The sequence below is a fragment of the Cannabis sativa genome, chromosome 7 (assembly GCF_029168945.1).
Source record: "Cannabis sativa cultivar Pink pepper isolate KNU-18-1 chromosome 7, ASM2916894v1, whole genome shotgun sequence".
Taxonomy (NCBI): domain Eukaryota; kingdom Viridiplantae; phylum Streptophyta; class Magnoliopsida; order Rosales; family Cannabaceae; genus Cannabis; species Cannabis sativa.
In genome coordinates, this window is record NC_083607.1 from 48,396,654 (window position 1) to 48,422,163 (window position 25,510).

A 25,510-nucleotide genomic window follows, 5' to 3' on the forward strand; every position below is an offset into this window, starting at 1 on the left:
TTTTAAGTAATTAAATTTAATAAAAATAAAAAAAAAATGAAAGAATTAAAAAGATAATACATAAAAGTATTTTGAGTGATCACAAAATTTTCAAATTCTTCACATTATGATCTCAAGCACCACGATTCCGAGCACTTCCAAGTCCAGTGCTAATTTAGAAAAAGATATTGACAAAGAGAAAAAGAGAAAGAAAATACAGTGTCCCATCAATTTTATCATATATAATACATGTTTATAATTAAAAAACCAAATTAACATATAAATTATAAGTATTATGGACATATGTATTATTGAGAGAAAAAAAAATATAGCTACAAATTAGTGATTGAAGAATAGTTGAGGAACAAACTGTCTACATCTAAGAGAAAAAGAATCAAATTATAATATCTTAATATTGGTCACTCTTTATCAATGTGATGACCTTATAATTAAAGACCAAAACATAATTACTTACTCGATCAGAATTCTTTTTTTTTTCTTAGGGTTTGAATAAGAATTGCGTAATATGGAGAGGTAATAGGCATATATAAAATTTTTCTCATTGGAAATTGTTGAAAAGAATGTAATATTGTATATTGTACATGTAGCATACTTTTAATTAATTGAGAAACTTAGCATCTAACAACAGTGAGAGAGAGAGAGAGGAGAGAATACGATGTATGTTTTTAGGTTGAGTGATTGTTATATTATGTATTATGTACAGTATATATAAATATTTAGACCTATGATACCATTGAGTGGGAATTTTTAGAAGAAATGTTGGAGGGTTTGCATTTTCCCAGGAAGTTCATTCAACTTGTCATGAATTGCATTTCAACTCCTAAGTTCTCTCTTATGTTCAATGGATCCTTACATGGATTTTTTGAAGCTAAGAGAGGGCTTAGGCAAGGAGACCCCATGTCACCATTGTTGTTTGTCTTGGGAATGGAATACCTTTCTCGGCTTATGAAGAAGATAGGTGAGAAGAAGGATTTCAGATTTCATGAGCGTTGCTTGGGGCTCAAATTGAATCACCTGGCATTTGCAGATGATGTATTGCTCTTCTGCTATGGAGACAACAACAGTGTTTCCTACTTATTAAAGGCACTCAAGTTGTTTTCACTTACCTCGGGATTGAATCCTAATGCAAATAAAACGGCTGTGTACTGTTGTAATATGCAGGAGGAGTGTGTGAGAAAGCTTACTCAACTCTCAGGTTTCTCGAGACATGATTTTCCTTTCACTTACTTGGGGATTCCTATTTGTGCGAAGAATATTTCTGGTAAGGAATGTGAGCTGCTAGCAGAGAGAATGACAGCTAGGATTAAGAGTTGGAGTTCTCGAAATCTTTCCTTTGCTGGCAGAATTACCTTGATCAACTCGGTTTTGATTGCCATACAAGCATATTGGAGCCAGATTTTGGTACTGCCAAAGAAAGTGATTAAATCCATAGAAGCCATTTGTAGAGCCTTTTTGTGGAAAGGTCAAGCTATGTTTCATGGGGGTGGGGCTGTTGCTTGGGAGAAAGTGTGTCAGCCCAAAAGTGCAGGTGGTTTGGGAATTAAAAAGATTGAGGAATGGAACAAGGCGGCTATGTGCAAATATATTTGGGCCATCGCGAATAAGCAAGATAGTCTTTGGCTAAGATGGATTCAAGGAGTCTACATCAAAAACCAAGAATGGTGGAGTTACAATGCTTCCATACATGCTAGTTGGTATTGGAAGAAGGTTGTAACTCTCAAAAACCAATTGAAATCCTTATGCAATGTAGCTGAATTTCAGAGAGACAAATATACTATTGCAGCAGGATATTGTATGTTTTCTCCTACTCCAATCAAGATAAACTGGTGCAAGGAAGTTTGGGGTAGGTTGAATACCCCAAAACATTGTATAATTCTTTGGCTAGCAATGCTCAATAGACTAAAAACGAAGGATAGACTGCTGAATATGGGGCTGCAAATTGAAGGCAGCTGCTGCCTTTGTGAAACACAGCAGGAAACCAGCCAACATCTCTTCTTTGAGTGCTGTTTTTCCTGTAGCAGGTTGCAAGAAATAAAGTGTTGGTTGGGCTGGAATGCTACTTCTAACAGCCTTCCGATGTTGCTGAGATGGGTGCAAAGAGCCAAGCTCTCCAAGTTTCGAAAACTGGTGTATCAAGCTGCTATAGCAGCCCTTGTTTATGCCGTGTGGAAGATGAGAAATGGAAAAATATGGCAGGGAAACACTCTGAACAGTAGCAGTTTTTGTGATGAAATAAAATGGAATGTAAAAATGAGATGTAACATGTACTTACCTAGAAAGATCCAAGATAAGGATAGAGATTGGTTTCATGATTTGTAAGGTGTATAGAATTGATTGTGTATAGATTGAAACAACTTGGGCCCGAGGGGGTGCCGTTAGGTTGTAAATATTGTTTGGTGCAATACAACTTCTGATTTATCAAAAAAAAAAAAAAAATATTTAGACCTATGGTCATAGATATTTATTTTATAATGATTAAAATTAAAATAAATTGTATAGAGCTATAGATATTATAGAGTTTTCTAATACAATAATTAATTGATATTTATGAATCTAATTAAAAATTAAATGATAGAAAGAAGGAAGATTTTAGAGGAATAAAAATTTTCTATCTCAAAATATCTGTCACCTCTATGCCCCATTCATAAAAAAATGACACTTTGTCTAATTTTTTATAGCTCATGTGTTCTCAATTTTCTTAAATTGTATTTGTTTGTCTGTTATTGTGAGAACACGGTTTTTTAAAAGAAATTTTTTTTTGACATTTAGAATTTTTATAATAAAAATGATAATTGTAGTGAATTGTCACATCATTTCAAAACATCTAGAATTTTTATTTTATTTTATATTGAATTAATCAAGAGAAATATAAAATATATTATATTTTTACTAAAAGTACTCTGTTAAAATTAAACTAATACCTAAAAATAATTTTAATATTGAATATTAAATTAATTATTTTTAAGAAAAATATAATGTTTTTCAATTTTATGAATATGTTGAAAGTTTTTTAACAAAGAAAATCAAGAAAGGATTTCTCCATCCAAAGCATATTAAAATAATAGCATATAAATAGTTTCATAACACATTGTCAAAAATTTAAAAAATTAACTCATTGATGAAGATTATTCAAATAAAAATAGAGTCACCATTACTATAGCCCTCATCACCGTTAGAGTACATTGCCAACATTTGATATTTATTTGGATTCTTCATGTAAATTCAAATTTGATGAAACTTGAAAATACAAACACTTAGGGCCCGTTTGGTTGATGGTAATGGGCCAGAAAGGAATGAAATGGAATACTAATAGGCCTGATTATTTTGTTTGGTTGAAAAATAACAATTTTGTAAAAGAATTCCATAGTAATGGTATTCTCCCAAACTAATGGAATTGCTATTCCATTTTTTATTCGGTGGAATTATAATTGCATTCCAATCTCTCTTCTACTCTAGCCATGGGCCAAGCCCAACAAACCCTCACCCTAGCTGAAGATTAACCTGCCATTGATACCACTGTGACCGTCTCCTTCTTCTTCTTCGATCGATCAGGCTCACGCCGCTGCAAGTGCCAGGAGGCTCACGCCGCTGCAAGTGCCGGGATCCTTGCTAGTCTGGTAGCGTTGCCAGAGGTAATTCTCTCTCTCTCTCTCTCTCTCTCTCTCTCTCTCTCTCTCTCTCTCTCTCTCTCTCTCTCTCTCTCTCTCTCTCTCTCTCTCTCTCTCTCCATTCTCTGGTTTGGTGGTACCGCCATTGTTTTATGTTGTGATCTAGTTTTGACTAGTCTAGTAAATTCGAATCTAGTAATTGTCCGTACGGTTCCAGTGGCAACTGTGAGTTGAGAATAGGAGAGATTTAGAGGTGATGAGGTGACATGGACCCCAAAAAATGTAGCTGTGTTACGAAATGTGAGCTTCACTGCTCTGCATTTAAATACATAAACAACAACAAATTAATATATATTATAGGAATTCTCTTATTAATTTCTACACTGGAATTTTACTCAAGACATGTATGGATACTGATCCAACAATAAAAAGTTATTTAGACATAGCAGAGAGAGCATTAGGGAAAAAGGGTAGAATCATAGTGATGATTATAATGAATTCAAAACTTTATTTAGTGGCTATAGGACTTATGATTTTAGAAAGTGACAACTTAAGAAAACTTTTTCCAAAATTTATGATAAAGATTGTGTATAGTGTATTGTGTCATATTATACCTAAACTAAAATGCAGTCTAGTTGTTTGTTGAAATGTTTATTACATATGAAGCTCTCTCGTATAATGTTAATCATGTAAACTATGATGATAATGATGATGGTGATGATTCTTGGCTCATATGATCTGCACAATCTCATTTGGGATTACTCTTGTGTTTTACTTAACTAGTTTAAGATTTATGTTTCTAGATTTACCATATTGTATTGAGAGATTTTTGTGTAAATTAAACTAAGAGACTCTTTATTTTCCAAAACAAAAGATAAGAAAGAATTGTACTAATTCTGTAGTGGGATTGCTTTGACATACATTATTATTATGGTTATTTTGTGAAAAAGAGATTTATCTGTTACTATTTTGTATGTAAAAAGCTGTAAGTTATGTCCTTGGATTGGAGTATTGGACAATGGACTCCCTGCTGATTATGGACGTCTCCTCACCCCCATTTTTAGTTACATGAGAAATATAAAAAAAATTGGCATCATTTTAGCACAGGAATAGGCTCAATAATTTGGAGTAACAAACACAATATTAGATGCTGAAAGCTATTTTTAAGAAACACAGAAACTAGTCATATGGGTTTCATTTTTCTTCTTAATTTATTGCCTTTGTCTTCAAGAGAAGAAATAAGTTTGTGAAAGGTTGTTGTCTTGGACGCTGGCTTATGTACTGATTACATTAACTAATGAAATTGATGGGCTATAATTTTTAGCTTCCTCCTTTTTGTGTCTTTTTTTAATCTTCATACATGATTTAGAATTGGATTGACTGATATTGGTTCCTTTATAATATTTCAGTAGATTGATCTAATGGTATCTTATCTTATGTCAATACTTTGTTAATTACTTTGATTTACTTATGTATCTATTTTGTTTCAAGTGCACTTTTGTTCTTCGATTCGCTTTTTAGGACTTCATTGTGTATTTTAGAATGTCAAATGGACTACGTTACTAATGTATGAAAATCAAAACCGTAGAGCTGTGTGTGAGGTTTGACTTGAATGATAATTTGATGTTAGATTTGCCTAAGAAGATGAACACCAACAAAGTAATGTCATAAGGTAGCTCGCATGATTATGCAAGATAATGCTCTAGTTTCTTACTTTTTCAGTGTCCCAGATGATGAGAAGGATGAATGGACGAGACTTCTGATTGATGGCTCTCTTTAGTACACAGCTCGGGAAAGAGTTAGAGAGATCATGGTTATTCACTTTGGTTTAAAATAATTTGCAGGAAAATATATATTGCCTTTGACATTCAGTAGTATATCTGGTGTAATGTGTTATGTTCATAATTTTGCACACAATTATTTTGAGCATAAATATGGGTATTGGACATGAATACTTATACTTTTGAACAAGTTTTTATGTGATTATATAGTTTTTTTAAAAAAATATAAGTTAGGTTTTTTTTAAAGAAGTGATATTTTATAGTAAATTCAATAAATATAAATTTATATATATCAAAATTTTTAAATAAATATTAATTTTTTTTAATACATATTAGTTTTTTTTAAAAAAAAAATATAAATCATTTTTTTAAAAAAAAATATATATATATAAGTTTAATATATTTAATTTAATTTTTTAATCATGTTTTAAAAATAATAGTATTTTTGTTCAAAATTAATTTATTCCATTCCATTATATAGTCAACCAAACATAAGAATTGTATTCAATTATTGATTCCATAAATCTAACCAAACAACCTAATCCTATTCCTATTCTTATTCCATTCCATTACCATTCCTATTCTTATTCCTATTCCTATTCCATTGCTTTCATTACCTCCAACCAAACGGGCCCTTAGTTTTAGCTAAATATTCACATTACAAACATATAATATATATGAATTAACATACAATTTTTAATTTCATACTTGGCCAAAATAAAAGTATAGTGTGTCTAGACACCACCTGCATAATAAATATATAAGACTATAATATTTATATATATATATATATGAATGTATATATAACATATACATATTTATACTTTACCCTTTAGTTCCTGAATTTATTTAAAACTATTTATCTTTATTTTAATCTTTTCAAGGGCACCTTTTAGTCTATGGGATGTACCACTAATCTTTCTTTTCATTTTTACATCCTTTACTTTGCTATCATTTGGATTTCTCACATCATTCTTGTAAGTTTCATTAGAGTCTTCACCTTGTATGCATGCATCAATATCTTCCAAAGCTTTTTTTTTTTTTTTATATAACTTTGTATTGCAATCTCATAAGCTTTCTCAGTTAGTGATCCTCTTGTTGAGATTTGAGTGCTAATTCTACTCAATTCTTGGTAACGTCTTGTCATACATGTTTTAAGATCATCAAGATGTGCATTTTTTTATGTGGAAGTTATCGTTCCCACCTTAGCATATTTTGTCCATCTTTTTAAAATATACTGAGAAGGAATTTTTCCTATATTACGAGAAGAAAAAACTTTGAGAATATGTGAGCATAATATTCCTGCGAACTCAAATTTCTTGCAACTGCATGTAATTTTGTCATTTAATGAATCATAGTTAACAGTATGATGAAAACGTCTCTCATTAGGAGTCAACTTGTATACTGTTTTTGTCTCATGCTCAAGACAAATATCCATAACACAATTATATACTTTTGAAAATTCAAATTCAAATATTTTCAAAATTGCTGGGGTGTATACAGTTGCAACGTGATTTAGAATTTCAATTGGAAGAGGTGGTGGTAACTTACGTTGAATTGCTCTGAAGTCTTTTTTTACCTATTTGTAACGACGATCATCAACTAATCTTTCAAAATTTTGTAAAAGTCGCAACATATTATGTTGATAGCTAACCTAATGCTTCAAAACATTATTCATACTTTCACTTCGTTGAGTAGTAGTCATATTTGCACAAAAAAATGTCCCTACCATAGACCAAAACCCGTTTCTCCTTTAGTTTGAATGTACGCTCCAACCATTCATTATCCTTGAGATTATATCTTTCAAGCATCTTTTTCCATGCTTCGATATATTCATCTTCCTCCTCATGTTCCTATATACAATCACCAAAGTCTGTTGAGAACTGACAAAATTTTTGAAAAACACTACTAAGGTGTTTTGCTGCATTTTGATACAAATGCCAAATACATAGACGATGATAAGTTTTTGGCCGCTGAAAAGCTAATGCCTTTGCCATTGCTGCATTATGATATGTAAGAATTGTCTTTGGCTTTTTTTCTAACATTGCTGCTGAAAATGTGTCAAATAACCACATAAAAGTTTCACATGTTTCATCATATAATAATGCTGCTCCAAACAATGCGGTTTGTTTATGATGATTTACACCAACAAACATAGTAAAGGGTCTGCATTCATGATTTTTTCTGTAAGTTGTATCAAAACAAACAACATCACCAAAATGTGAATAAGCTTCCTTCATTTTCACATCAGCTCAAAAAATATTAGTTAGTAAATCATTTTCTTCTGCTTGAAGGGCATAAAAAACATTAGAATCTTCCACTACAACAAATACCAATATTAGGGGCACAACAGTCCGCTGGTAATAATTCAGAAATCCGCCGGTATTGCCCTTTAGCGGCGGGTATTCGCCGGTAATTCCCCGCGGGTAATAACTCGTCGCTATTAATCATTAATAGCGGCGGACTGACACGTCCGCCGCTATTAATGATTAATACTGGCGGACCATTAGCGGCGGGATCCGCCGGTAATTAAGCATAAGTACAGTATAATGTTTTTTTTAAAAAAATAAAAAATGTAATACATATTATTAATAAATATTATAAATAATTATTTAATTAAAAAACATTTATATTATTAATTAAATTTTTATAAAAAATAAAAATTTAATATTAAATAATTATTTATAATATTTAGATGTAAAATATTAAAATTTCTTTTACGTTTTTAATTATAATTTTTTTTAAGAAAAAGATTCAAGATAGGAAAATATTTTTAAATAATATTTCTTTAAAAATTAAAAATAGAAAATATATTTAATAAAGAATGTTTTTTTTTAATAATATATAAATAATTGTGTAAGTATTAAAATAATAATGAAATTTTTTTAATAAAATAGCATAAAATATCTTAAAATAGCATAAAATTTTATCATTCAATTTTTCTTTATACTATTAAATCTTATGTCTTCATAAAATTTTAGATGACAATCGACAAGTCTTGGACCACTTTGCGAAATCGTAGATGTCCACAATGTTGGGATGGTCTAAATGCATTTTTAGAGATGGCCTCGAAATGTAAAGATTGTGATGGTAGAATTAGGTGCCCATGTGTAAGATGTGTGAACAATAGGCTTCAAACTTTACCTGTTGTGAAAGCACATATATTCGATTGGGGTTTTTTTACTAGTTACGAGAAGTGGACATACCACGGGAAAGCAGAATCTAGTGCCACTAATGCAATGAACGACCATGATGCCGCTGATGATGATACTGAAATTGACGAGATGATTCCGATAGTGGATGACTTCCTTCAGCCGTCATTCGAAATGGATGATAATCCAGATGCAAATCAATGGTGCAACGAATTATTTGAAGAAATTGAGGCCGAGTTGTATCCTGGTTGTGATTGGATATCTTCTCTAAACTTTTTGGCAAAGTTATTGCATTTGAAAGTTAGGGGAAAGATTCCTAACAACATATTTGATGAATTACTGAAGTTATTAAAATTTGCTTTTCCAAAGGAAAATAAAATTCCATCAAACTATTATGATGCCAAGAAAAAATTGAAAAAATTAGGATTGGGGTATGAGTCTATTCATGTGTGCAAGCACAATTGCTATTTATTTTACAATGAACATGCAAATGAAGATTCATGTCCAGTCTGTGGCACTAGTAGATGGATAACTTCAGAAAATTTAGGAGCAAAAAAGGTGCCTCATAAGGTGATGCGTTACTTTCCGTTAATTCCGCGACTGAAGAGATTGTATACTTCAAGGCATACGGCAAAATACATGGTATGGCACCACAGTGGTAAATCAAAAGATGAGGGTGTGATGCGACACCCTGTGGATGGTGCAGCGTGGAAGGACTTTGATGCCAAACACCCTGATTTTGCTAGTGAACCTCGAAATGTTCATCTCGATTTAGCTGCTGATGGCTTTAATCCATTTGGCAATATGAGCCAAGCTTACAGTATGTGGCCTGTAGTTTTGGCGAACTATAATCTTCCACCTTGGTTATGTATGAAAGATAATAATTATATGTTGACCATTCTTATTCCTGGAGATAAATCACCCGGAATGGACATAGACGTATTTTTAAGACCCTTGGTGGATGAGTTGAACGAGTTGTGGGTTAACAGAGTAGATACGAGAGATTGTCGAACCAACACTGTCTTCAAGTTGCGTGCAGCTCTTTTGTGGACAGTAAATGATTTTCCTGCTTGTAGTTATTTGTCTGGTTGGAGTGGTTAGGGATATAAAGCTTGTCCTACTTGCAATGAAGATACATCTTCTATTCGAGTAATTGGTAAGACATCTTACGTGGGTCATAGAAGATTTTTGCCAAATAACCATCGAATGAGAAGGGATACTCAATTTGACAGACAAATTGAGAGAAGACCTCCTCTAAGACGTTTTACTTGTGAGAAGTATTAGAACAAGTAAACAAACTCCCACCCCACCTCCCTGGAAATCATGAGCTCTTTGGTGGTGTGAAGCGTAGGCGAGTTGCAGAAAATCATAATTGGCGGAAAAAAAGCATCTTCTACGAGCTTGACTATTGGTGTTCAAATATTCTTAAACACAATATTGATGTCATGCATGTTGAGAAGAATGTTTGTGATAGTTTATTGGGCACAATATTGGACAATGAGAAATCCAAGGACACTACCAATGCAAGACACGATTTAAAGAAGCTAGGTGTCAAAGAATCGTTGTAGATGTATGAAGACGAGAGGGGGAAGCTGTTGAAACCTCATGCACCTTACGTGCTTAAACCTGATGACAGGATCCAATTTTGTAAATTTATTAAGGATGTGAAATTTCCCGATGGCTTTTGTTCGAATTTGAAAAAAAAAAATTAAATGAAAATTTAACAAATGTCATCGGATTGACGTCACACGACTGCCATGTAATAATGCAACGATTACTGTCTGTTGGTGTTCGCAAGTTTCTCCCGAACGCCATATCGACCACCATCTCTGAACTGTGCAACTTTTTCAGGCAAATTTGTTCAAGGACTATAAATGTTAAAGACATGGAGGTTGCTCAACAAGATCTTATTTTAATCTTGTGTAAAATGGAGTCCATATTTCCTCCTGCATTTTTTGACATAATGATTCATTTGGTCCTTCATTTGCCTGAAGAAGCAATTTTGGGTGGACCTGCTTTTATGAGGTGGATGTATCCATTTGAGAGATTCATGAAAAAATTGAAGAACTACGTAGGAAATAAAGCACGTCCTGAAGGGTCGATAGCAGAAAGTTACGTTATTGATGAGGCTTTGACATTTTGTTCAATGTATTTCAAGGGGGTTGAAACAAGGTTTAACCGTGTTGATCGCAATGAAGATGAGGTTGTCCCACGAAAGCTTTCTGTGTTTCAATCTCAATGTCGACCCATTACAAAAGGTAATCTCCGACCACTTGATCGTGCATCTCGTGAACAAGTAGAGTGGTATATATTCAACAATTCACTTGAATTCAAGCTTACTTAGAGTAGTTTTTTTCTTTATTAATTTTTCTTTTTTTTTTCACCTTAACTTTCAATCAATCAATTCAAATCTATTTTATTTTACAGTGAACACTTGGAAGTGATCCGACAAAATTACCCGAATGGAGATCATAATGTTCTACACAAAAAACATTTTCGTCTGTGGTTTCACAAGAAGGTGAATATATATGTGTAGTAAACGTTTATTATCTTAAGTGGTGTTTGTCATTTTCTAATGAGGTACTTATTTTTATAGATATATGACTTGCACAAGTTTGGATCATTAGAGAATGGCAAAGAGTTGCTAGCTTTAGCATCCAGGTCTGATCACTTAGGTACTTACTATGAAGGTTGTATTGTGAATGGAGTTCGATTTATGGCTACTAAAAGAGATGAGAAGAGGAGCACACAAAATAGTGGAGTGTTTGTGGCAGGAACAAAAGATTTTAATTATTACGGCACACTCATTGAAGTGCTAAAGTTAATCTTCACTGGTGTTTACTCTGTCACATTATTTAAGTGCAAGTGATACAATACAAATCCAAGACGGAAAAAAACAATCGTCGAGAACCTTATCACTAGTATTAATGTCAGTGATGTATGGTATAAAGATGACCCATACATACTTGCTAGTCAAGCAAAGCAAGTTTTTTATCTCGATGATTTGTTGAGAGGGAAAAATTGGAAAATAGTTGAGAATGTAAATCACCGACAAATTTGGGACATCGTGGATTATGATGCTAATGTCGAAATTGATTTGGTACACGACACGAACTCATCCAATTTTGTGTTAACAGTTGATCTTGGGGAGTTAATTTTGCTACCTAATCAACCTCCGATGGACATTGGCACTGAACCAAGTTCGCCTGTCAACGAAGATGACCGCAACGTGGACGACGAAGATGCTACTGAAGAATCTGACGAAGAAATTTTAGTTGACTTTTGTGAAGATGATGTGAATGATCATTTAGTTAATAATGATAGTAATATGGATGATTAATTTTCAATCACTTTATTTTATAAATCATACAATTATTAATTGCAAGTTAATATTTCTTATTTCAAGTTAACTTTATTAATTTTAAATTATTGTTACTATTACTTATAAATGAAATATTTTTTTTTTTCAAAAAAAAGTAATGTCAGCTGATGTATCCACTTATCATGGTGGAGACGGGGGTGGTACTGATCCACCGGACCCTAGTAGGGTACCACCAACTTGTCAGACGGCTCCACCGCCAAGAAGAAAGGGACGTGGCCTTGCTACCAACTTGGATGTTGAGCAAAGAAGGCGGGATGCAGGAAAACCATTACCACTAAAACTTGATGTCGTGACAGGCAAAGTGGTTGGTAAGGAAAGTTCAGCTTTTGTACGTCAAATGGGTGTTGAGGTCACAATTACGTTGCCAGGACACTACTTAAATTTTAGTGAAATCCCTCAACACTTTAAAGACAAAATTGTACAAAAAAATGAAGGTAAAACACATTAACAAGTTTAATGTTTCAAATAATTATTTTCAACTAACACATAATTTTTTAACAAATACTATTTGTTTGTAGTATTTGTACGATATTGATGGCCATCCTGAGCCTAAAAAAGTGATGAGTACTCTTTATCATGAGATGAAGAGAATATATTCTGAGAGAAAGAATATCAGGCACACGTGGTTTCAGGAACATTAAATAGGGGATCCAAATGATTTGGCAAGTGTTATTGAAGCAGTACCTGATCATTGCACTACAGAGAGTTGGAAGCAAATCATTGATTTATTTTTGAGCCCAAAATTCATTGCGCGTTCAAATCAAAACAAAAAAAAATAGAGGGGAAATGCAGTATTTGTCAACGCAAGGCTCGAGGTCGATGGTAGCGTCTCGTAATGAACATGTAAGTAAAATTATCAACTTTCTATTAGCAGTTTCTTTTACTAAACACAAACTAACTCTATTTTTAAACAGGACGTCCCTAAAGACTACGCAATTCATACTTGGAAGAAAGGTCACCTCAAAAAAGGAACAGAAGACACTTAGATTAGCGAGACATGCAAGGAACTACATGTAAGTTTCAATATGTTTTTTAATAATTTTCTTACAACTAATGCATGATGTTGTTATTGTATTTCTAATATTTTATTTAATGAGGAGAAAATGCTTGAAGAGGTTGCTAGCATGACGGATACAGAAGATGATTCCAGCGATGGGTTTGTTAGCAAATACAAGCAATTGAAAGCTATGAATAAAGTTCTTGGGAGCCGGTCGGACTATCTAAGAGGACTGGGTTATAAATTGAAAGGCAGCTCGACATCAAGTTCTAGTACTCAAAGTCGAGCTCAATCACAAGTACCGACTTCATCCATTACTCCGGAAGATATGGGAGTCTTCGCCGAGTTTATGTTAAAAATGCGTGATAAGATTAATCAGTCTGGCACCTCCAGTGATGCGTCTCTGCATGACCTGCGGTTTGATAATTTTTTACAAAAATTTTTACCATCACAACCGCAAGGTAGCGCGTCCAGTTCAGCCCCCCCTCCAACGTCAATGCCACAACAACAACAACAACAACAACAACAACAACCACGATCGCCTCAGCAGCCCCAGTTTTTTCAACAACAACAACAACATTCTCCCAACATATCTGCTGGCTCTTCACAATCGCCTCAGTTGCATTACATGTTTGGGCTTCCCTCACAGTCTCCTCCTATATTTTTTTCGGATGCCGCAGGAGGATCTCAGACATAACCTATGGTTGGCCATATTGGAGGCTCATCCCAACAACCATACCCTATGTACGGTCAATTTGGGTCATTATTGCAGCAACAACCTGTGTATGGTCAAATGGGAGGATCTCCACAACAGCCTATATATGGAGGCTTTCTCAGTGCTCAGAGTCAGCAACAACAGCAACAACCAATTTTGGTTCGCCTGCACCCTCGACAATATGTGGAGATCTTACCTACTCCGTAGACTGGACAACCTTATTACCCTGCCCCGCCTGCTCAATCCCGTGAGAATCTTGATGGTTCAAGACTTAGCTCGAATGCAGATGAATTTTTAGAGTATACTAATTTGAACAATGATAGTTAGGTGTTTTTTAATTATGTCAAGTTTTATGTTTTAAAGTTTATTTAAAGACAATTTCTTAATTTATTTAAGATAATATATTTTTTATTGCAATGGACAAATTAATTTTAATGCTTAATTTCTTAATTTTAATGTTTAATGCTTAATTTCTTAATTTTGATGTTTTATTTCTAATTAATATATTTATTTATGAAATAATTATTATATATAAAATAATTAGTATAATTAATTTAATTATATTAAATAATCAGAATAATGTTTTTGTTTAATATTTAAAAATATTATTGCTGGCGGAACAGTAATTGGGTCCGCCGGTATTAATCCATCTGCGTGTAAAAGTGCAGATATTAATACCGGCGAACCCCACCGCTATTAATCTGCCGGTATTAATATTATTACCGGCGGAATACCATTTTCGTCGCTAATAACTACTTATAGCGACCAATTATTATCGGCGTATAATTACCGGCGGATACCGCCGGTATTAGTTATTACCGGCGGTCTGCGTATTTAATACCGGCGGTCTGCGTATTTAATACCGGCGGATGCTTCCGCCGGTAATATAGAAATTTGTTGTAGTGTATAGAGAAATTATTATCGGCAGGACCCGTCAGTAATAATTTTACCGCCGGTATTACTATTAGTAGCGACGGACCCCCGCCGGTATTGGTCTGCCGCTGATAAGAATAGCGGCGGACCCTGCCGGTATTTGTCCGCCGCTAATGTGTTTTGAATTACACCCATTTCAGTTTCTCGCACTTAATTATTAGCGGTGGGCTGTCCGCCGGTATTACTAAATGCCCGCCGCTAATTAGTATTTTATTTATTATTTTTTAAAAAAAAATCAAAAAAATAGATTAATACCGGCGGGCCCCCACATCCGCCGGTAATAACCTCATTATTAGGGGCGGACCTTCCCCGCCAGTAATAGGTCCGCCCCTAATAATCAAAATTGTTGTAGTGTTCAGATTTCATGCGTTGAAGATATTAAAGAACACCACCTGTATCTCTTGCTTTCATTTGAATTGTTCTTTTACTACGTATATAATTCCAACAATCATCAAGAATAAATCCAAGATTCTGACTTCCATCAGCTCTCCTAACCATCAAGTCTAAACTAGCTTTAGGAGCGATTCCAGAACTCTCAGCTAAATCGATCTCAACAGCTTGGGCAGGAGTCAATGTCCTCTTGGATCGATGCAAATGACTCTTAATAGGACTTAAAGTAACATGATTATGCTCTGCTATGGATTCAACAACTTTATATTTTCCTATTTGACGACAATTTATTTTCATCTTTGCCAAACATCCAAATCTTGTTTCAGCACGATGACGTTTCACATTAACATTTTATTTATCATTTGCACGAGTGCCTTCGCATGAACAACAAAAAGTTCTATCATACATTTTCCATCTTAATTTTTATGCCTTACTTCTTCGGATGCTAAAACCTACATTGTAAGCATAAGTATTAGAAAAATTGTATGCTTCTTCTTCAGTTTCAAATTCCATACTAACCTTCGGTATCACTTCATCCAGGGACGGAGGGACTTTAGCCCATATGTGGGCTAAAGCCCTCACTCAAATATATACATCAAATTTTTTATATGTAGATATATACATATATTAATTCACTTTGCTCAATTTATTAAAGTCCAATTCACAAAAGCCCTCACTCAATATCTTAATCATGATTCATTAGCCTACTCTTATTCTAATCAAGTCCATTTTAAAAGTAGTCCAATACAAATAATAAAAAAAATAATACTTTATTAAAAAATAAAATAATACCATTGATAATATTTTATTTTATTTTTGTCAATAGTATTATTTTATTTTGTTGAAGATGAAAATTTGAAAGATACATTTATCATTATTTTTATTAGTTTTGACTTAATATTTATTTAAGCCCTCACTCAACTAAATTTCTGGCTTCGTCACTGACTTCATCAAGAATATTTGTATGAGTTATGTTGACATTTTTTTCACTTTTAACTCTAGTTTCAACATATTTGTCATTATCTTTGAACTCTAATTTTCGACGTGAGAGAAAATCTTCTTCATCAATTTTAGTCTCCATATCTATCATCACTAATTAAAAAGTGAACTATTAATTAAAACTTAAAAAAAAAATTGAACAAATCATCTAAAATATAGAATAAATAAAAGAAGCAAAAAAAAAAAATTTGTGCTAAAAATATCAAATTCAAATAAAGCTACGGTAATTGAAATTAATTTCAAGCTTTTTTTTTTTTTTTTAATTTTTAAAAAATCTGATAACTAACATAATATAAATTATCATCAAATTTTTTTTAACAATATAAAATATTTAAATCAATCAATCAAATTCGAGTCTATCATAAAAAACACACTATCCCAACAATCAAACAAACAATACCTCTTTTTAAATAAATAATAAAAAAATTATAAAAAAATGAGATAAATGAGAATAAAGAAAATACTTACTAAAACTTTAACCTTTTGGCTTTGTATGAGATTATCTTTGAGGCTTTGTCAGAATACTTCGTAGTATTTCAAGAAATATTTGTTCTTTGATGTATACTTTCCCCAATTCAAAGTAATATGAAAAAAAATAAGTTTAAACTTAAAACATTCACATATTTATATTTTATATTTTATAAGAAAAATAGATCAGGAATAAGGAAACCAAACGGAATTAGAGTGAAAAATAGAGCAAGTGATTTTTTTTTTAAAGATCAGCAATATGACTTTTTAAAAGAAAAAAAAAACAAAAAAGATTTTTTTAAAAAAACTGTGTTCTTACAGTAACAAAACAAAACAATTTAAAAAAATAGAACATCACGTGAGCTATAAAAAAATTAGACAAGTGTCATTTTTTTAATGAATAGATCAGAATGGTGACAAATATTTTGGGACAGAATTTTTTTTTTTTTCTTAGGGTTTGAATAAGAATTGTGTATAATTGAGAGGTAATAGGCATATATAAATTTTTGCTCATTGGGAATTGTTGAAAAGAATGTGATATTGTATATTTTATGAAGTATACTTTTAATTAAGGGATCTTTTCAATAATATACTTAAAATATAAATTATTTACAAAAATACCTTAATAAATCTCAATTACAATAATACCTTGCCACGTCATTAAAAAATACCTTAATTCTAAAATAATATACCTGAAACGAAATTAATCCCAAATAATGTTTTTTTTATTATTTTCCCGGATTTTCAAAAGTAACCTTTGGTTACTTATGATGCTGATAAGAAACTAATCAGTTACTTTTACGTAAAAAAACTTCATTTTTAAATTATATAATTTGAGATACAATTTGGTTACACCTAAAATCTTATTTGTAAACATCTTAATAATCAATAGCTATTTTTAAGTTACATTTAGGTAACTTTAAAATTTATTTTCGAAACTAATGAGTTTGTCATATAATATAATAAGCTACTATTTTTATTTACCAATTATTTTATATACCTTTTTAAAATAGTAAGAATATATATGAAATAGTTTATTTTAGTATACTTCATAGTAATATTCAATTAAAACTATGTAATATACATTTAGTCACTCATATTTTTTTTTTTATTATTATTATATAAGTATTTTGAATTTTAAAAATAAGTTCGATTTATTAACTAAATAAAAGTTATAGAATGGTAACTAAATAGTATATAATTTGATATACGTTTTTGGTTTCTTCTAAAACTTATTTGTATATATCCTAATAATAAGTTAGTTATTTTTATGTAATATTATAATATTTTATTATTCAAAATACATTTGAGTAACCTTCAAGTTTATTTTATTGTAGAAAGAGTGGAAACTAATTACAAATTAAATTTTCTTTAATATATAATATAATTTAATAGTAACCAATGAGTATATGATTGGTATCATGGCTACCTCAATAGTTTTTCTTTTATTTTTGAAATAATAAAAAAATATATGTTCTCATATCTTAAAATAATCACATTAAAGAGTATATCACGAAAATATTTTTTTTTTTATTTTAAGTGAGCGACGATATGGTCAGAAAAATAGTTTTAAAATCTAGTTACTTTTTGATTAACTAAATGAAAAAAGAAAGGGATTTTTTTAAAAAAAATATACGTAAAATGTAATCTAATTACAAAAATAATAACTTAACAAATCTCAATTACTTAACTTAATTTCAAACTAATATACCTGAAATGAAACTAATCCAGATTTTTTTTTTCCTACGTTTCAAAAGTAACATTTTTGGTTACTTATGATGTTGATAAGAAACCAATAAGTTAATTTTCATAAAAAAAATATTATTTTTATATTATATAATTTGAGATACATTTTAGCTAGCTCTAAAACTTATATGTATACACCTTAATAATCAATTAATTATTTAAGTTATATTAATACATTTGAGTAACCTTCAAGTTTATTTTCGAAAATATAATAAGTTGTCATGGAGTAAACTACCATTTCAGTAAATTGTATTTTAAAGAAAATATCATACATGTTTAAGCCACCCATATTTTTTAAATGTAAATTATATATGCACTTTGATTAATTAAATAAAGAATGAAGTTACAAATAACTTTTAAAACATTACAAACAAGACACATTTTTTTTGGACCAATTGATTATTATTTCGATAACATACCAATTGGTTACTTTTCATAAAACGATCTATACATTTTAAAATAAAAATATCTCATATAGATAACTTGACTTTTAGATTAGTTACTTTTAAAACTATATGTTATTATTAGTTTATATTACATTATTTAAGATATATACTTTTATGTTATTTTTGTGTAACATTTATGTTACCTTCAATCTTATTGAAAAAACTAACGTGTTACAATAAAGTAAAATAAATCACATAATTTATTAGTAAAATATTTAGACATCCAAATTAATAACTAATTAGTTATTTTAAAGTTACATCACAGTATCCTAATATTATTTAAGATACATTTTGATAACCTTAATTTATTGTAGAAACTAATTAGTTATCATATAATAACTTTTGAATATGAATAAGAAAGTATATTTTAGTAACTCATGAATTTAGTTTGCATATTAAATTTTTTTTATTTATAAAATTTGGTTATTTTTTGGTTAATTAAATAGAAAAAGAAACTATTCTTTATTGTGGTTAATTTAATACGTAATATAGATATTTTTCTATCGTTACTATAGTAAAAGGTAACTATTTAGTTAATTATGATACCTAAAATGTAAAGTAACTAGGAAGTTACCTTTCCACACACAACACAAAAATAATTCATTCATTTATTAATATGCACTTTTTTATCAGGAAAAAAAATAATAATAATTGTTTACGATGCCAATAAAAAGCGTTGTAATGTTAGATTTTTAGTGGCGACTGATGATATTTTAGTTAGTAAACTAACGCAATACCAATAGGTTAATTGTTTAAAAAAGTTATATTTTTATAATTATATATTGTTGAAATGTAACTAATGACTATATAATTGATATGGTAAACAACTAAATAGTTACTTTGATTTTGAAAAGGTGAAAAAATATATGCTTCCCATATCTTGAAATGATCACATTGAAAAGTAAGTCGCAATGATATTATTTTTGAGGCCAAACAACTAGCAATGTGATTAAAATTTTATTTTAAAGTTGGAAATAAGACAATTTTAACTTTTTCTATATAATTATAAAACCTACCTTCAAATAAAAAAGAAAAGACAAAAGACAAAAAAAGTAGTTGTCAGTTTATCAATTAAAAAACGGTACAATAATATTAATTACGGTACAAAAAGTATTGAATGAGATTGCTACGTTATTATTAATAATAAAATACAAGCTACGTTTGTAAATGTAAATTTCCCTTTAATTAATTGAGAAACCTAGTCATCTAACAACAGTAAGAGAAAAAGAGGAGAGAATACGTATGTTTTTAGGTTAAGTGATTTTCATATTATGTATTATGTACAATATCTATAAATACTTTTAGCTAAAATAAAAATGTTTAGACCTATGGTCATAAATATTTATTTTATAAAGATTAATATTAAAATAAGTTACATAGAGCTATTATAGAGTTTTCTAATATAATACTTAATTGATATTTATGAATCTAATTAAAAATGAGAAAAATGATAGAATTATGGAAGATTTTAGAGTGTCTAGTTGTGTCTTCCCATATATATCACAAACCATTCCCTTTTTGACTATATCGTATATTTTCCGTCCGATTAATGAGAATTATTATTATTATTATTATTATTATTATTATTATTATTATTATTATTATTATTATTATTATTATTATTATTATTTTTATGAATTAAAAACAAGAATATATATGTTTCGATTTATATAGATTTTGTATAGAGAGGCAGAAACCCTAGGTAGGAAAGTAGAGTACTAGCGGTAAGGAAAAGTAAAGTGCGATGGAGTTGGATATGGAGATACTGAAGAAATTCCTTGGCTGTAAAGATGGTCTAATGAAAAAAAACTTGATATTCTCGCCATTGTCAATAAACATTTTGATGAGTATGGTTGCTAATACACTGAAAGAAGGGCCTGAGTTGGAGAAATGGTTGTCCCTTTTGGGATCCAAAACCATAGCCGATCTCAACGCAAACTACACCTCTGATATTCAACAACTCACTGATTATTGCAACACCGATGAAGGCCATCCTAAATTTTCTTTAGTTAATAGCTATTGGATTGACAAGAAATTCAAACTAGACCCTTCTTGCGAGCTATTACTCTCAACGGTATACAAATCTAAGGTCTCCAATCATCTAGATTTTAAAAACAAGGTACGTATGTATATATAATCACTGTTATTTTAGATCACCCAATAAAGCGTATGTCTATTCATTTTGATTATATATTATTTATAATAACAACCATATATGAATTTATTTGTGAATTATTTATACACAGAATAGGTTAATTAATCATGTGTAGGCTGTTTTTATCTCAAAAAAAAAATCATGTGTAGGCCGGGGTGAATTGTTATATATATATATAAATATATATTATTGGAAAACTCAATGCATCTCAAATAATTTTTTTTTTAAAATTTTTGTAAATTATATTTATTAAATTTGGAAAAATTTAACATACCAAAAATTTAACTATTTTATTTTATAGGCACATTTGGTGTATTGTAGAATCAAACTATATTATTTTTTAGTGAAATTATGTTATTATGGATCTATATATCTCTCTCTTTATATATATGACTTTGGCTCCATCACTCAATATATAGGGAAGGGAAGCAATATACGAGATCAATTCTTGGGCAGAAGAAAACACCAAAGGGCTTATCAAAAATCTTCTCAAGTATAACCCAGACACAACTAAACTAACCATAGCAATTCTCGCAAACGCACTCTACTTTAAGGGTGTTTGGCTTGATCAATTTGACCCTTCAAGAACTCTCATAGAAAAATTCTACACACTCAACGGCGATGTGATTCAAGTTCCATATATGACCCATAATTTTTCACTGAGTGGTTGCTACGCACCATTCGATGAGTTTAACGTTCTACAGTTGCCCTATGACAATCCTTCTTATGGAAAAGGACTGACATTTGCCATGTACATTTTCTTACCGAAAGAGAATGATGGGTTATTGAACTTAATGAGTCTCTTTGGTTCAAACCCAAAAGATTTTCTAACTCAAAAATTTAAGTTTAATCCCATATATTATATTGGAAAATTACGGATACCCAAATTCAACTTCAATTATAAATTTGAAGTTTCGAAGACTATGAAGGAGTTGGGATTGAGTATGAATGCACAAGCAAAATTACTTCCTTTCAGTGATGAGACAGTAAAGAAAGTTTATCACAGTGCTTGTATTGAAGTTAATGAGAATGGAACTGAAGCTTCAGCAGTTACTTATGAGGATGACAATTGTGGATGTTGTATGTATTCTCCACCCAAAAAGTACGTAGATTTTGTTGCTGATCATCCATTTTTCTTCATGATAAGGGAGGAGAATTCAAGAAGACCAATCTTTTTCGGAGTTGTGGTAAATCCACTCCTAGCTAAATGAACAAATTATTTAGCTTTCTTTCTCCAGCTATTTGGAAAGGTAATTTGATGTTTTAGTGTTTCAAATTTGGGTCCATATATGTTTATCAAAAAGACAATTTGTGTCTATGTTTTTGTTTAAGAAATTAGTTTTGTCGATATATTTTCTTTAGAAATAAACATCTACTATTTATGATCTTTAGTTTATAATTTTTGTTTTATTATTTACATATTTAAATTTTTATAAAAAAAAATAATAAAAGAAGTATTAAAATTTAAAGGCTATGCTATGTGCTAAAAGTTTTTAACCAATTGTGCCATACTAGACGATAAAAAATCTTCTATCCCCAATTACATTTCTGCCGCCCCTTCAATAAATATCTGCCATGTGTCTTTTTACATATTCACTTAACTCATTCAATTTTCTAGATTTTTTTTTTGAAAATTCAATTTTCTAGATTAGCTCTGTTAGTTTTTTTTTTTTTTTTTTGATTAATCGTGCCCAAACTAGCACAAAGAAAAACAACCAGAGTTCAAAAGAACTAAACAAAACACTACAAAATACTAACAAAATAACGACCATAACTAAAACAAACTAGAACAAACTACAAACAGCCATCTGTCCTCTCATCCGACAGGAAACTGTCAAAATTGGGCAATCCAACTCTACCAAAGATGTAAGTTCGGATTGCCCATTGCGCCACCTCATGGGCCACACCATTAAGTTTCCTAGGAATCCAATTGATCTCCCATAAGACAAGCTTAGAAGTTAGACCTTGGAATTTGGTAACTAGCTGCTGAACGTTATGATTCAGCGATGCTATGCTTTGACTGTTGCTCTTTACTGCCTCTATCGCCCCAACAGAATCACTCTGGAAGATCACCATTTTGAGCCCAAGTTGAACCGCAGCTTCCGCACCTGAACATAGAGAGGCTATTTCTCCTGCCAATGAATCCCTGTAAAAGAGTTTTGTTGTAAAAGCATTCGTTATAGTGCCCTGTTCATCTCGGAACACAGCAGCCCTTGCTGAAACTCGGTTGCCGATAGCTGCATCAGTGTTGCACATTCTCCAATTGATAGGTGGGGGCAACCATTCAGTTTGAAGAGAATGTTGAGCATTCTGTTTTCCATCCAGCTCTGCTAATCTGCATTGATGTTGTGTACCACGATGTTGATTGGTGTAAAGGTATTCTTGTGCACAACAGAATTCCTCAAATACCATATTCTTTCCATGATTATAGCTGCCCCTTCCAGGATAGTATCAAAGTTGAGAGACGGGGGTCTTTTATCCTTCTGCTTGAACCATCTAATCCATCGGTCCCAATCTGTGACTTGGGTCAGAGTTGTTCTGATATTCCAGTTACTTCCAAACCAAACAGCTCTGGCCACTGGACACTCCCAAAACAGGTGAAAGGAGTCTTCTATTGCCATTGAGCAAAGGGGGCAGTAGGGATCCGAGATACCAAAGGCTTTGAGAATTTTGTTTCTTGTGAGGAGGCAGTCGGATAGCACTCTCCACCACATCATTTTTGCTCTGCTATGCATTTTGGCACCCCAGATCAGACGCCACTTCTCATTGGCGATCGAATTTGGCTCGATATTCTTGGTAATCCTATAGGCAGACTTGACGCTGAATTGCCCATTCGCTTCAGGCAGCTATAGCCACGAATCCTTCCCAGGGATGTTTGGCAATGTGATGTTAAGGATTCTAATGGCATCTTCCTGTTTAAACCATTGTCTTACCAAATCTTCATTCCAACCATTATCTCTAATAAAGTTTCTGACCATACTTATTCCTTCCGTTGCATCTTTCAGTGGTTCAGGTTGTAAATCTCCTCCTGGAACCCAAGGGTGGAACCAAATAGATGTATCCTCCCCATTTCCAATCCTTATACAAATTCCTTTGTGGATATACTGTCTTGCCTTGAGAATTGCTTTCCACATTGTTGAGTCTGAAGGTTGAGCTTCAATATCAAAGAAATCTTTGTTTCTCATATATTTGGCATTCACAATCTGGACCCAGAGACTATTGTCCTCCACCAGCAGTTTCCAAGCCCACTTCATTAAAAAAGCCATATTGGTATCTTTGGTAGTCCTAAAGCCCAAGCCTCCATGGATCTTTTGTTGGGTTTTATGCCCTAAATAAAACTCATTTCAATATAATCAGATTTACTTATTAATATAGATCAGAAATAACATTTAATGTTGCATGGTTCACATGATTTATTTCATGATTATATGTACATAATGTATGAATTCATCTGAAACCCTTTTCACATACTTGATCATGTTTATTGTGCCGTCAACACATTGGAAAATAAACATGACTATACATAGGGTTTTACTGATATGATAATCTACAATAGAGTTTACTTGCATTTGGAAAAGTGCTATGTTCTTTCCAGAGCATTGGTTAAAGTAAAGCTCAGGTTGGATGCATGGAGTATGCATCGGAAGGGACCGATATTGAACTTTGACTTAGATTTATTAAACTTACTGTAATATCTATTCAAGTCAATATCGCCTAGTTGATCCTAGATCAAATATTCTTAATCCTGTTATGATTAGGCTCAATCTTGAAAGGCTATTCGTGTTCTTTGATTTGTTAGTTAAGCCTACTTTTAGGTCAGGGTGATACGTACATTTTGGGAACACGGTAGTGCAATTGAGTGGGAGCGCTAGCATAAACATGGAATCTATAGCTTCTATCTGGCGAATAGTAAGCAAAGGATGATCTCCTTCGAGCTTGAACAAACGAACATAAATGGTGGAGTAAACATTCCACATAAGCTGAAATATCATTTATACGGGGTCAAGTGTTTTAAGGATAAAATACATTGTAGGGTATAACGGTAATCTAATCCCTTTGCAGTGTAGATCATTCATATAGAGAATCATTGATCAAATTAGGATTATAACAATGGATAACTAATGATGTGTCTATATGGTGGAACATATAGAGCATTCTATATAACTGAGAGTGCAATTCTAAGTTCTATGCGTGGATTCAACGAAGAATTAATAAGTTAGTGAATTTTAGTGCTAAATTCTTGATCTACTTATTGGAAGCTCGGTTATATAGACCCATGGTCCCCGCACTAGTTGAGATAATATTGCTTGTAAGACTCATATAATTGGTTTTGATTAATCAATTATAATTCTCAAATTAGACTATGTCTATTTGTGAATTTTTCACTAAGTAAGGGCGAAATTGTAAAGAAAGACTTTATAGGGGCATATTTGTTAATTATGATACTTTGTATGGTTCAATTAATAAATATGATAAATGACAATATTATTTAATAATTATTTATAGTTATTAAATAGTTAGAATTGGCATTTAAATGGTTGAATTAGAAAATTGGCGTTTTTGAGAAAATCAGATGCAGAAAAGATAAAACTGCAAAATTACAATAAGTGAGGCCCAAATCCACTGTGTAGGGCCGGCCACTTTTGTAGGGTTTTTCCCTCTGATATTTTCATTATTTTAATACCAAATAATTCAAACCTAACCCTAGTGGAATGCTATAAATAGATAGTGAAGGCGT

The 25,510-nt window shown here is 31.5% G+C and overlaps 2 protein-coding genes and 1 long non-coding RNA gene across 3 annotated transcripts; all 3 read left to right on the forward strand.

Annotated features, from left to right (window-relative positions):
- The first annotated feature begins 3,291 nt into the window (after positions 1–3,291).
- On the forward strand, positions 3,292–5,618 carry LOC115698092 (uncharacterized). Its single transcript, XR_004008038.2, has 2 exons — positions 3,292–3,632; positions 5,331–5,618. It is a non-coding gene; the product is annotated as an uncharacterized LOC115698092 (long non-coding RNA).
- Positions 5,619–8,370: 2,752 nt separating this feature from the next.
- Positions 8,371–9,642, forward strand: LOC115696492 (uncharacterized). Its single transcript, XM_030623392.1, has one exon. The coding sequence runs from the start codon at positions 8,371–8,373 to the stop codon at positions 9,640–9,642; it is 1,272 nt and encodes a 423-aa protein (XP_030479252.1).
- A 10,608-nt stretch (positions 9,643–20,250) lies between these two features.
- Positions 20,251–22,161, forward strand: LOC115698134 (serpin-Z10-like). The gene is made up of 2 exons (XM_030625309.2): positions 20,251–20,736; positions 21,192–22,161. The coding sequence occupies exons 1-2, from the start codon at positions 20,362–20,364 to the stop codon at positions 21,981–21,983; spliced, it is 1,167 nt and encodes a 388-aa protein (XP_030481169.1). The 5' UTR covers positions 20,251–20,361; the 3' UTR covers positions 21,984–22,161.
- Positions 22,162–25,510: the final 3,349 nt, after the last annotated feature.

Bases quoted from the DNA above. Each gene is read 5' to 3' on its own strand.
- LOC115698134 (XM_030625309.2), top strand. From the start codon at position 20,362: ATGGAGTTGGATATGGAGATACTGAAGAAATTCCTTGGCTGTAAAGAT. The intron at 20,737-21,191 runs GTACGTATGTAT...CTCAATATATAG, and splicing joins ATCTAGATTTTAAAAACAAG to GGAAGGGAAGCAATATACGA.
- LOC115696492 (XM_030623392.1), top strand. From the start codon at position 8,371: ATGACAATCGACAAGTCTTGGACCACTTTGCGAAATCGTAGATGTCCA.